Genomic DNA, 14,602 nt, shown 5'->3' on the forward strand with positions numbered 1-14,602 from the left:
AATGAGACAGTGGTACTGACTTGTTAGCGGCGAGCATGTTGGTGATGGTGGCCTGGTGGCGCGGCAAGGCCGGCGGCGGCGCGCGCGGCCGCTGCGCCGGGAAGCCGCGCAGCGCGTTGGGCAGCGGCATGGGCGTGGTGGGCGACGTCTGCTGCCGCGCCAGCAGCGACACCAGGATCTGGTTCTTGGCGCACAGCGGGCTCATGCCGGCGCTCGACGTCGACGGCGACGTCGCCGAGGACGTGCAGGTGGGTGACGCCGACGCCGCACTAGAGCTCACCTGTGTAATAAAAGGGCCTATAGAGGAGTAAGGGATCCACCTTACTTATCAAAGCGAATATGTAAAGAAATTAAGACGATAGCGGATGACCTCTTCTCCATACAAACATAGTCCCATATCACATATTGACCATAGTTATGCCCCTTCATTTGACATTTTTCAATTGTTTTTATTATTATAAATTATAAGAGTTAGGAGCGAAAATAAAATTCCATACCAATAGGCCTGTAGCAAGTAACAAAGAATCACGGAAATAATGGTTTCAAAGAAACATATATGTTAATATGATTCTAAAAAATGGCCCAATCTCAGTATAAACTGAAGGATTATTAATATATTCAATAAAATAAAATTGCAAAATTCTCCAATCGGCCATTATTACTGAAACGCCAATCAGAAGCGTTCTAAACAGCGACGTCATCAATCCATAACATATTTCTTAGAGCAACATAAACAACCTCATTGACCGAAATCCATACGTTCTCACCAAAGAGTTCGAAGGTGCAAAAAAAATGTTATTTTGCCACTAAACATTTATTACGTCCAAAAAATATTATTACACGATATAAAGGAGATATCTATTTGTTATTATCTAAATAAAATGCTAAATAATACGATATTTCACCAACAAACTTTTTTAATTATTTGGCTGAATGGAACTATCATTACCATGTTGGCTGTCGTAACTAGAAAAAATTAAAAATTAAAAAGTAAAACCGACGCTCGGTGATTTTCACTCAAAATTTACATGTATCTAAATAATTCATCTTAAATTGCAACCGTATGAGAGTCTTTGTATAAAATGACTTATTGTGAACAATTTTTGTAATGTATTTATCACCCCTAATCGTAATATATGGTGCTGAATTAACAATATCATTCGGATTCAAGGGAAATTCGTAACTGTAAGTATGTAAACAATGTCTACCACCAAAATGTATGACGTCACAAATGGCGTGTGAGGCGTTTTCGCGCGAGGTTTAAACTAGCTATAATAAAATGCAATTATTTATGTTAAATCTTATGAGTATAGCTGAAATATTGTGTTTTTCGGAACCAATACAAGTGTACCGATAATATTAAAAGGGATTTAAAAATTTGTCATCGGGCCAATTGTTAAAAGCACCTAACTCTTATAATTATTAAGGAATGAAACGAGCGAGCATAGATGCGGTTAATATACAATATCTGGGAAACCGAGCTTTGCTCGGAAAACATATAAAAACTCAATAATGCGCATTTTCCCAGAGATCTAAGACCTAGCTAGATCGATTTATCGCCCCCAAAAACCCCCATCGAAATCGTTAAAGCCGTTTCCGAGATCCCCAAAATATATATATAAATAAATAAACAAGAATTGCTCGTTTAAAGGTATTAGATAGATAAATATGTACATGAAATTGCGTAATAATAAGAATATTTTGGTGATGGTGTAGTATGTGTACTATGCGTATAGTAGGTCGGTTCCTCACTCTGCGGCCCTGACCACCGGCAGCGTTGCCCCTGCCAGCGGTACCCTAGCTTAGGTTTTTTATAATGTGTTGATATATTTTTTGAAATGTTTTGTAAGTGTTTTTATATTGTACTTTTATACTCACATTGTAAAACCCTTACCTAAGACCCAAGTTAAATAAAGGAAATAATATTAATTTTTTATAATGTTAATATGTAGAGGGGGAAGGGGTAAATGGGGCCTACGTATGGAAAAACGGTCACGTGACTTCGTCCCCTTTCCTCTTAACGTTGTAGAGAAATCGACCGTGTGAAGTGTACCTAACTACGAAGAAAGGTAAGAATGAATATAGAGGAAACAATCATTTAAACCATGTTTAGTCGTCTACATTTGGATTACAAATTAGTACGAAATCGTATAAGAAATGGACTAACCTGTTGAGCCTCAGAAGTCGGCCTTTTAACATTACTCGTAGGACAACCTTTATTCTCCTCAAATTTTCGTTTAACCCCTTGAAGCCTCTCGTGGAGGTAATCTCGCTCGGGGTCTGTGGAGCGGCCATTATTCGACGGCCCGTTTGCCAAAAGTTGCGTTAGCAGCGCACTAGGTTGCGACACTTGTGATGGCCGATTCCCGTCTTGACTATTTCTCCTATTTTCTTCAGCGTCTTCGTCTGAATTGGTGTGCAATATCTGACGAGGACAAATACGTTAGTGTGTTTATAATAATAATATAAAATTTCAAGTCGATTAACGGTTCTAATGCAAAACTTACCCGTGATAAAATTTCTGAACCATTATTAATAGGCGGCTGAAGAGTGTGCAGCGCCGCACTCGACATGGACATCTGCGACTGCAGCATGTGCGACGAGTGCGGGGCGTGCTGCGGGTGCGGGGCGTGCGGCGCGTGCGGGTGGTGCGGCAGCGCGCGCGCGCCCGCCGTGTGCGAGTGGTGCGGCGACAGCGCGGCCGGCGTGTGCGGGGTGTGCGGCGTGTGCGGCGTCAGCGGCGTGTGCGGCGCCGACGTCTCGCTCGACGTGCCGTCCTCCTCCTCCTGCTTGAGCAGGTTCTTGAGCAGCCGGTTCTCGGACGCCACCGAGGAGGCCTCCGACACGGGCTTGGTGAGCAGCGAGCGCAGGCGTTCGTCGGCGGGGCCGGCGGGGCCCGGCGGCGCGTCGCCCGGCGTGGCGGGCGTGCGCGGCGTGAGCGGCGTCAGCGGCCCGGGGGACGGGCTGCCCTTCGTCTCCTTCGACTCCTCGGACATGTCGCCCATCGGGAAGTTGGGCACCGAGAACCACTGGTCGTGGTCGAAGTCGTTGATGGCGATGAAGTCGGCGGGGCTCATGGTGGGGCGGTAGGGCTCGCCGTTGGGCGCGGAGGGCAGCAGCGGGCCGCCGGCGCCGGCGGGCGCGGGGCCGGCGTCGAGCGGCGCGTCGTCGTCGAGCACGGTGTGCGTGGACATGATGAAGTCGTGGTCGTCGGAGGCGGCCTCGGCGCGGAAGATGCGCGTCTGCGCGATGACCCGCAGCCGGCGCTCGTGGAGCCGCAGCCGGAAGGGGTCGCTGATCGAGGGCGGCGCGGACAGCCCCGGGGCTCCCTTTAGATGCGCGGCTACGCGAACGCGATCACTTTGATCAACTAGTTCCAAATAACGTGTACCTACTAAGTCTTCCACACCACTTAAATCACAAGCTGTAACAATAAAAATGTATTAGTTAAATTTTAACTGATGTACTGTTTACGTGGCGCAGTCGGTAGGATAGAACTGGTTTAGCCAACATTTTATGTCATTTTCAATCTCAAGAGGAATTATTAAAACTCTCAAAGCCGTTTGAGGAGACGACCAGTAGTGACTCGAAACAAATCAAATAAATCCAACCATCTCAATCCAGAGAAGAGTACTGCTAGCCTTGGCAACAAAATAGAAGCTGGTACTAACCGATTTAACTCTAATGATTAACAATCTGAAGTGCCGACAGAGGGACACAAGTCACTAACATATCGTAGTACTCCTTCTAAGTGTTTAGGTATCGATAACAAAGCCTTACTTAAGATAACCAAATTGGAGTCCAATCTGAAGACGATCTGGTCGTTGTGGATGTCGGCTCGGCTGGGCGGGCCGTCGGTGGGCAGGGGCGCGGGGAGCAGGGCCGACGCGTCCTCGCAGCGCCGAATGACGCACATGACGGAGCCGGCCTGCTCCGCCGGCGAGCCGCGCACCGGCGCCGCGTGGATCACTGCCTCCACGTAGCTGCACCACACAAAACGATTATGTTATCTGTTGCGGATCCGTACGCCGTTATATATAACGATGTACCTCTCGCACACCGGTGCGGCGTGTTATGGACTCATTGGCAGTAGGACATTGTGACTTTGGACATTTTGACACTTGGACATAATTATATGCCCCTAAAGGCAGGAAACTTATAAAACAAAAAGCGTAAACCAAAACAATTCAAGTGATCCACCAAAAAATTGCCAATATTTTCTATAAAAACTGGAATAAAATATGTGAAAAATTATTGGGTGAAATAATTGTATCCAAAACACAAACACAATAGTAACACCATATCACCAATATTATGCTTTAATAACCAACGTGTTTCGTAACTACAATTTGATAAAGATTTATGAAAAGTAAACTTTCACTGAAATACTTTTAATTGAAGTCATACACATGACGTAAATTTCAACCATTCACAACCGTACCTAAAAAAATAATTAATTAAGTATTTATCAAATATACAAAATGTAAAATAATCCCATTATGTATTGACCTATAACTGTATGTTATGAATAATAAATTTCATTTAATTTCAATTTCATTTCTAAAAGTTCATAATCAAATAATCATGGTGAGCACGCGGTCTCCAAACGTTATCGCTCACAACAAAAAGATAGGACGGATCATTTACACCGTCCTCGGATTGACCAAGTCATTGTCTCGCGATTGCCAATCGTTGTGCAAGCGTTTTGAAAAGCGAAGCTCAACCGACCAACTCTTGTAACGCATTACGAAAATTGCGATAAAACTAGTAACCGTGCCTAATGACTAATCGGCCTCGGAATTTTTACAGCAATTATACATATAATATTTAAAACTAGCTTTTTGTACAGGTCCCAGCAACAATCCTGACAAATTACGAGGTGATTCTGATTTCATAGCGTCTGATTCGATTTTAAAAATCAGACCTATTTTAATTGCGCTTATTTTTAACATTCCTTGAAGTTTTAAATCCGACATTTCTTTGCATTTGGCATTTTTCTATATGGTAAATTGGTAATTCAGTGGGATACAATAAATGGGGCTATTAAAAAAAATCAGTAGAAACAAGAGAGGAAATAGTATTTTATACAATCGTGGTAAAATAGAGAGCTTTTCAGTTGAGTACCGTGTTTAGACAACGAAGCTTGCTGAGTTGTCTAAGTAAGGTACGAGATTGAAAAGCTTGATTATATCACTATTGTATACAATACTTTTTCTACGCGTCAACAAAAATAATACTTTAAACTAGTAGAATCATTTAGGTAAACAAACCAAAAGTATACAGCTAAGATACGCGAACAGCCGCGATAGCTTCATGTCCTTTATACTCGTACGCGACCCGGCCGCCGCGCCCCGCGCCCCACGGCGGGTTGGTCAACGACACCTTCTCGTAGCTCATGAGGCCCTGGTACTTGCTCCGCGCTAAATTCAATTTTTAGACAGTTTTTTCTTGATCTGGGCCACCGTAGCCTATGGAGACTAACAAGCAACGCTAAGTGGTTTTCGTAGTCAATGGATGTTGCTATATTAAGGGTGTCACACGCGCGTTTCTGACTTATGAACCAATTGTTTCTACTAAACAACCTAAAATAAATAATTAATTTGAGCTATGGTTTTGTTTCGTCCTCTTGATCGCGGCGAGCTGTGATTGGTCAATTTCATTATAGTTGACTAAACTGTATCGAAATGAATATTATAGTTGAGTTGGGAGCCCACACATTAAAAATACCCAACTGCAGTTTGGTATACGAAATCTTAATTCAAGAATTATAGTCGACGAGTAGAAAAATAGAATATTGAAAATTACTTTAGCAAGACTAAAACGTAATCGACCGCTTATCGCTCAACTACGAGGGGTGTTCAAAATATTCTCGGTATGAGAATGAAAACAAACAAGTACGAAAAGTTTGATATTTTTATTTTTCAATATACTCCCCCCCTATGTTCATACACTTAAGAGATCGATCAATTATTTTTTTTAATCCCTCATAAAAATATTTTTTATCTTTGGTGTAAAAATGCTCCTCCACTGCCGCCTTCAATGCTTCATCGTCAGAAAATTTATTTCCACGCAGATCCTTTTTAAGATTGGGGAACAAAAAGAAGTCGCTGGGGGCTAAGTCCGGGCTATACGGTGGGTGAGCAACAGTTTCAAACCCACATTCAACAATAGCTGCCTTGGCAATATGAGCAGTATGGACGGGGGCGTTATCATGCAGAAGCAGAACACCTTTGGTTAACTTTCCTCGCCTCTTTTCTTTGATTGCATCCTTTAACTGACGTAGAATATTAGCGTAGTACTGTCCTGTGATACTGACACCTTTTTCTTTATAGTCGATTAGTAATACTCCTTCACAATCCCAAAATATCGTGGCCATGACCTTGCCAGCTGAAGGCATGACCTTGAATTTCTTGGGATGAGCTGAACCCTTAATGTGCCACTGCATGGACTCTTGTTTACTCTCTGGGTCATAATGATGAACCCAGGTTTCATCTCCAGTAACTATTCTTTGCAGCACCTCATCAGGATTTTCACCGCACAGGTCAATAAAATCGGAACAACAAGCAACACGCATGTCTTTTTGAAGCCGAGTCAGCATTCGCGGAACCCATCTTGCACTTACTTTTGACATATTAAGATGGTCATGGATAATATCATGTACGGTACCAATAGAGAGATTGGTTACTTGAGCTATAGATTTTACTTTCACTCGACCATCTTCTAATATAAGTTTTTCCACTTTATCTATATTTTCTTGTGAAGTAGCTACTACAGGCCGGCCAGGTCTAGGGTCATCTTCAATACTCTCCCTTCCACGTTTAAACTCGCTTGACCACTTTTGAATGGTAGATAAAGAAGGAGCAGACTCGCGGTAAACACAATCCATTTCCTCTTTTATGGTTTTTTGATTTTTACCCTGTTTTGTCAAGAATTTTATGACGCATCGATGTTCTAATTTTGTTAACATTGTCAATTCGCACATGATGTCCGTGTTTGTTCAGCAATTGCAGAAAAACAAAAGAACATCTCGGTTCGAATTATACTTTTTTTTAATGTCAACGAATAAACCTTAGCGGCCAGTAACGAAAGAAATTTTAGAAGAGGTTGTAAGATATCAATACCGAGAATATTTTGAACGCCCCTCGTACATCAGAATGAAAGTGCAAAATAATCGATAGTCATACAAAACCAACCATCATCGACATAGGAAGCCCTAGTGCTTATCGCAATACGCAAATTTATGAATGGGTGCTACTAGAACTTTAAATAATGTAGGTCAATTTATTGAAAAGTTGTTTCTATGTTGAATATTACGTTTAAACATACATACACATGCACGTTTACATTAGGATTTTAGTTTGCAGTTCACGTTGAGCGATAGTACGACATTGACGGCCAGCCTGATTCCTGTCTTATGTTGATGTCGTTCAGTCGCCCTCAAATACCTGTAGTATACAAGCTAATTACAGTGATTACAAATATCTGGACGTGGATGCACGACCAGATATTTAGGAGACCTCTCAAGATCTGATGGCGATTGAAGGCTGCGTAGAACGTTGTTTTATAGAAATACTGCTCATTCCTATAGGGAGCGTGCATAGACTGGTTATTGCGCGAAGTGTAAATGTCAAGTTTATGCTTCCAACGTAGCTCACAAGATGGCAGAATCTAAATGCCTAAAAAAACGAACGTGAACTGTCGAACGAGACGGCAACACTTGCTTTGGCGTGACACTTCAATGTATAGTTTATGTTTCCGATTCAGGCCACAAGATGGCAGACCCTCCAACGCGCACTGCCCCTATAGAAACATACACGAGAGTACGAAGAGAGTTTCAAGTCCGACTGTGAGCCTATTGTGAACATGTCCTTAAAGTCTACTTAGTACTTACTCGGCGTCGTCTGTCCCATTCGAATTGTGGATGGCGAGTCGGGCTTGAATAGCTTGAAACTTGTCACTGTCTCCAGCGGACCAACCGAAACTTTGTATATTCTTCAACAAGGGCTTTATTTTCGCATGGTCCCTGGCATGCAACAGTGAGAAGATTGATTTTTTGTATAACTCGGTTCTGTCCTGCAGAATGAAGTCTTTAATATTCTCGGTTACGCAAACGATTTTGCCTTCTGAATTAATTTCCAGTAAAACCCAACCAAGACTGCTCGTGTAGTGCTTTAGAGCCTGAAAAGAGAAAATATAAGTTATTACAAAAATATCCAATTTAAAAAGATTGGAGAGTGCACTAAACTAAATATTGGTTCGGACTAGTATTTCGGACTAGTCTTTTTTTTTAATTCCATTCCATTTTCATTGAATTTTCGTCAGTACAATAAGTTTTCACAATACGCATCTGAAATTATTGATATGAAATAATGTTTAAAAAGCAAATTCAATAGATAGTCGAAAATAAATAACTAAGTAAGGAAAACATAACCTAACTGCAGCTTTGCGCTAAGTTTAAATTCGCTATTTGAAAAAAGTATTCCCAGATGAAATTTTATTCTTAATCTGAACATACGAGAAGCCTAATCCAGTATTTACAAATACTATTGTAAACTACAGCGCATGATCGAAGCATGTTAAGTAGGGCCTGAATGTCACTTCCATCCGTATCTTTGTAGTCCATCGAAATATATTTCCCGATAATCGATAGCGGTCGTGACCTTGCCTACCCTAAATACAGACTGGAGCCTCCACAATTTAACACACAGACACTCTCTAGGTCAGATGATTAACCGATGTTGTAATGTAATAAGTATTTTTCCCTGTACTGTATAGTTAGCTTTATCGGTCATCTTGACATTCCCGAATGTTTTTAAGTCTTAGTTTGTATTACCTAACAAATAAGTGGGTGTAAGCTGTAACCTCGCGTATCCCCATGACTTCACCATTTTGAAAGAGTTCCAAACTGAATCGTCATGCGGTTGGTCGCCATCAAGATTCATACACGGCAATATTCAGTCATGGCTAATATTTAATTATTTTTCAAAGACTCGCCCTGCCAGTCATAGATCATCCAACGGATGGCAACTTACGAAACAGTATTTTAACGTGTTTTAAGATATCTCTATTTATTAGGAGGTGTTTAATAGACAATTTACCCAACAACTTGAGCTCCACGAACAGGGTATATGACGAGTAAGCATGACCGTTTCTTTTCCTTTTTCCTGTTTAGTCAACATCTAAAGCCGAACCGTGCCCCGACTTGAATCCGAGGAATAAGCAAGGTAATATTGTTCCAATGGCATTCGAAGAAAATAAATGAGTCGCATAATAATAGGTATCGGTAACATGAAGTCCGTTAAACAACGTCAGTGCAACGGATGCCTCTGAAGTGCGTGGCAAATACAACCTCTTAATCCTAGGTTTTCTCTAAGTGACTATGATACTAAGCTACGAGGCTATCCGCCTGCTAACTATGCGGCATACGTTAACCTTTAATTGAGTATTGTGCTGCACAGATTGTGTTACACAGTGGTGTAAACATTGTTTTTAGTAAGTAACGCCACATGCATTTTACAGATATTTTATTTAGGAAAAAATTGGCATTATGTATATATTGTTACTCACATGAAATTAAAACTTTTGACTAATTCGGTGCGCGGACCGATCCTAACTTTTTATGTACAACAATAAACGTACTTTCCGTTAATGACTTCGCAGTGGGGAACCCAGTGTAGATAGCACGTGGCATCAAATAGTGGAAAACAATAAGATTTAGATACAACACATGATAAGAAAAAGGGAGACGAGATGTTCGTTACATTGGCCACACAGAGCAAAAGTGTGCCCAATAAGTCCAATAATTACAAATCATATAAAGAAAAGGCTGTAAATTCCTGTGGCACCAAAACTTCTTCTTCTAGTCAATAAAGGGAACTTCTATTCAATAAATTATATTCGAACTTAATAAGTTTAATTACGATTACAGACCACGGTTAGGTGCCACGGGCCCTAAGACCCAGAAAAAGCCAGTTGTCCGACCGTCGACGCCCAATCCAGTAGCGACTACTATTTTTTAATGAAATGATGCTGTGTTGTGCTATGCTGTGCTGTGTGTAAATGTAAGAAATTGCCAACCCCTCGTTAACCACTTGCCTACAATTCTCGCCCGCGAAAGAAAACCTCGCCCATGCGCTTCTAGCGCGCCGCCGATCGGACAGCTGCGTAATATTGCAAATAGCAAGTAGTACTCGTACCTCAATAAGTGTAGTGGTCTCAGAGTAGTGGTGTCCTGGAGGCGGTGGCTGCGGCTGCGTGGAGCTGACCTCCCCCGCCTGCACGGGCTCCAGGCGCGCGCGCAACGGACACTCGCCGGGGCACTCGCGGCGCCGGTTCAGCACCTCCTGGATCTGGCGAGTTGCCTCGCGAACGATGCCGTTCTTGTCTGGCTGTTTCACCTCCGCAAGGCACGTGCCCAGGAGCTCTTCCAACTGATTTATGGTCTCGTTTTCGAGCTCCCGACGCCGTTTCTCGTTGATACACTTATTTCTGGAAAAGAAGAGGTGTTTTTAGATATCGAGATATGTACAAACTTACGCGAATCATGCGGAAACGGAAGTTGATATTCAAACATTCAACAATATCAATACTAGCTATACGTACACAGAACATTACATATGTAAGTCATTCCATTACTTAGAGTAAACGAGAATATTACGAAGTAACGAAAATCGAACACGCCACAGCTTTACCACTTAAGCTGACGGAGCTTACGCGATTGCATCGATTATTTTCTTCTTTTCACACCCTCAGGCAGGCGTTAAGAGACACATTCCGACTAAACTATCTTACCGGGCTTAACGGCCCTAAGGGTGGGATTCCACCTGTCCAATGTCATTTGCAACTCACTCTCTCATTAAGCAAAATGTGAGACGCAAATACACATTGGACCAAGAAATCGGACAGGTGGAATCCCACCCTTACTGTTACGTGGTAATATTAAGTAACAATCCGCTACCCTATACTAATCATGTTTTATTCAGCAGGCGGCCTATAGACTAGGTGACAATCGCTTGCGCTTCGCCAACGAATCGCTTTGTGTCTCTCTATCGCTCTTCCATATTAGTGTGACGGTGACAGTTGCATTTCGTTCGCTACGGAGCGATAGCGATTAACATGTTGTCAGGACCGTCTGCTATGAAATTACGACTAACAGTAACAAAGGTAGGATTCAAAACCTATGACAACCTGGAATCAAAGTATCTAATTAGAGCACTATTACGCGATTTTAAAGTTAAATGAAATAGTTACTTCAATAGGCCACGAATTATTTAGCTAACATATTTATATAGCGACCATTATCTGGTTTCTTCAAACAACATGCTCCCTACGGGTGCGTTGACGTTATTAAACTCATTTGACTTGTTTCTGGGTAAACTGTTCTGTTGATAATTAGTATGCTAAAGATAAGTATGTGGCTCTTAGTGTGCATTGGCTGGTATCCGATATCCTTGGTAGTTCTACTCTTAGTAACTAGGTGCTAATATTACTTTTATTTAAAAGTGAAAATTAAGACCTGAAACCTTTTTTTTTCGACTGTTTGGAAATGGAAAGAATACCTAGTCAAAAACATATACGCACTTAATGAGAGTTTCACATTAATGCATTAGGCCACTTGTCTTCTGTCAAGTTTTTAATTCAAATTAATAATCTAAAGACTTTTTCTTTAAATAAGCGAATGGAGCAAGCTACAAGTGAGAAAGAAATACATTGTTAGAATTAAGTATTCAATTATCCTTGTAAGAATTAACCTCAATTTCAGTAAATAAAATAAATTATTCGAAACGTCAAATCAAAAAATTTATATTCTAATTGAACGTTCACGCATTTATATGAAATGACTAGACAAGTCTGAGCTGCCTCCTGACGGCCAGGCCAGTGTTACGAGGCCGACCGCAAAACCGACCTGCGGAGCGTCAATGCGTATGAAAATTAGCGTTTTAAAAACTCAACAAATTATAATAGTAAATAGAACTGCTGAGACCCAAAAAGATAGCTGAACTTTTTCAGACGCAGTGGTGCATTAGTGAATCCGACTCTGACTGAGACTTCAAACTAAACTATGGACCGGTAATTCCAGAATTTAATATGAAGTCTTGGGAGAATATTTATATTAACAACTAAAATAAATGCCTTACAATATAATTGAGCAATAAACCAAAAACGTCCAACTACATCGAAGGAAACCCGTGCCCAAAACGCCACGCCATCATCTGACGTCAATAATTATGAATGTTCATGTTTTATCATCTTATAATGCTCTGTATTACTATCTACTGGTAATTCTTCATTTACCTCTAAGCTTTGACTTTGGTAATTGTTTAATACCATTCGGCTATACAGTATTATATAGCGCGTAGCGTCTGGGGCACATAATTTTTGCTTGACAATTGATGTTTCATGAAGAATTTATAGGTATTGATCGATAGGAGTTCTAGCGGAATGTAATATGAATATAGCATGTTCATGATGGCAACCCTATTGTCGGTGATGTATCGGTGAACGAGCACTTAACGCTGGATACGTACACTTGCGACTGTGGTTTACTGTCTGACTTTCTCTTTATCTTCTTAATCGGCGCTGTCACGCTCATCTTGCCTTGCATCCCCCTCCATGTGTCTCCCAGTTGGAGGTCACAGGAATCGACTCTACGGAAGCAGCAAACAAACAACTTTTAAATTAATTATCATTCACTATTACGAAGCTACATATGCGTGAACAGGAGACCAAATAATAATGACGGCTACCTCTATACTGTGTTCCTTCGAGATACAGAGCTTGTTACAGATAGCGTCACTTTAGCGAGATTTAAGGAGGATAATAAATATCCTGGGGCTATTCCATTTGTCCCCGCTTGAGATTTACCGACGAGCACTAGATCAATTACATACATTTCACCGGTAAATTAAAAGTGATGACATATGAAAATAACCCTTTTTTAATGAAAATGTTTACCTCCGTTTCTCTTATAACACTATCTAGTAAGTAAGTGTCAAAGAGCGTTATACATAATCTGCTTAAGTTTATATTATAGTATCACACAACATATCTACGTCTTGCTAAATTGACGCAATGTATAAAAATAGGAACATCACAATTATATGGATAGCAGACTAATATTACTCGTCCCTGCTTAACCAAAAATGTAATAAAAGCATATTAACTAAAACAAAATGTAAGTGTATAACCATAGGCTCGACTTTCTTCAATTAGCCCGGCCTTCTCTGCACATCAACCTCGATAAACATTTACAAGAACACTTTATGCAGTTTCGATTACTTAAGTACACAATGAGCGTGACTCATGATCACAACGTGTTTAACATATGCAGCATTTTTTCTTACATAATCAAATTGTCAATATGGTTGAAACTCGGCATGATAGTTATAAATTAGTTAAATTACTATGATACACATGTCTTTTCCCAGATCGCTTTAACTGACGAGCCTAATCGTTTAATTTAAACTTAACACTCAGCAGCTCATATGTAGTGATAGACACGTAATTTTGGGTCATTAATAGATTTAGATATTTCTCAATATGTTACTATGTACAATAATAGAGAACGCGACCAATTGTTTTATTTTTAATTCATAACTTATTTAAACGGGGTTTAAGTTACATTGATAAAAATTGTAATAAGTAGGTACCTTTTGTTGAAATAGATAGGGTCATTATTATATGCGATCTTATATCGTCGCACTAACATAATATTGATGCGCATTTACTTTTGTATTATAAGTTTATTATATGAGTCTTGTGATGCATCCTCTCTTCCATAGGTATAGTAATGTTTATCTCAACTCTCTCAATAACTACTATGTGTTATCAAATTTCCTGTTTTTTGGTGTTTTTAATTCTTATTTCAGGGTCAACTCGGAAGGTCCGTTTTGTCGTTTGTCTGCTGGCAAGAGGGGTTGCCTAGATTTTAAAAATAGTTTAACCTCACAATACGTCGAAAATTTATAACGCAAGCGTGTCATATAGACTGCCACTTCAAAACTTTAAAAACCAAGCTTTACGATTCGGTATAAAGCTTATCACATTTTACAATAGTTTTGCTGTACAATTGAATATGAATACTTTTGAGCAAAAAGAAAGAGTTCCGTTTAGTTACGTCACATTTTTTTCCTTCAACAATCTGGTTGTTAATTGATTTCACGCTCTCGCTTCGCCTGTCGTTGAAACTAATTTTATGTTAACATTACTGCATTCTTCATATCATAATCAACAATATTAAAGAAACTCGTAGTAAATTAACTAATAAACCACTACAATACAATTTTTTTTCAACTAATATTTGAGTAGATTGGACGGCACTTTTTTATACATAGTTAGTGTTTTTCTTGCTTAAGGGTGGTATTCCACCTGTGTGCATTGCGTCTCACTCTCTCATAAGCAAAATGTGAGACGCGAATACACACTGGACTAAGATATTGAACAGATGGAATACCATCCTAAGTAATATGTGGCTTTGCACCAGAGAAGTGTCCTTACGCACATGGAGCATAGAATGTGACGGTACCATCGCCTACAATGTTAACTGTACATCGGTGGACCTTATGCCTTTTGTAATAAGGTCCACCGATATACAGTTAGGAGT

General features: G+C 40.5%; 1 protein-coding gene across 1 annotated transcript in view; it reads right to left on the reverse strand.

Moving 5' to 3' along the window:
* LOC134790646 (uncharacterized) overlaps window positions 1-14,602 on the reverse strand; it is a 45,550-nt gene that overhangs the window by 17,863 nt on the left and 13,085 nt on the right. The window contains exons 2-8 of the mRNA XM_063761509.1: window positions 12,528-12,647; window positions 10,197-10,488; window positions 7,892-8,178; window positions 3,781-3,983; window positions 2,508-3,424; window positions 2,168-2,425; window positions 21-280 (exon numbers count right to left, since the gene is read on the reverse strand). Of these exons, the coding sequence (XP_063617579.1) occupies window positions 21-280; window positions 2,168-2,425; window positions 2,508-3,424; window positions 3,781-3,983; window positions 7,892-8,178; window positions 10,197-10,488; window positions 12,528-12,647 (2,337 nt within the window). The remainder of the gene's footprint in view (window positions 1-20; window positions 281-2,167; window positions 2,426-2,507; window positions 3,425-3,780; window positions 3,984-7,891; window positions 8,179-10,196; window positions 10,489-12,527; window positions 12,648-14,602) is intronic.

Source organism: Cydia splendana, chromosome 5 (assembly GCF_910591565.1).
Source record: "Cydia splendana chromosome 5, ilCydSple1.2, whole genome shotgun sequence".
Lineage (NCBI taxonomy): Eukaryota > Metazoa > Arthropoda > Insecta > Lepidoptera > Tortricidae > Cydia > Cydia splendana.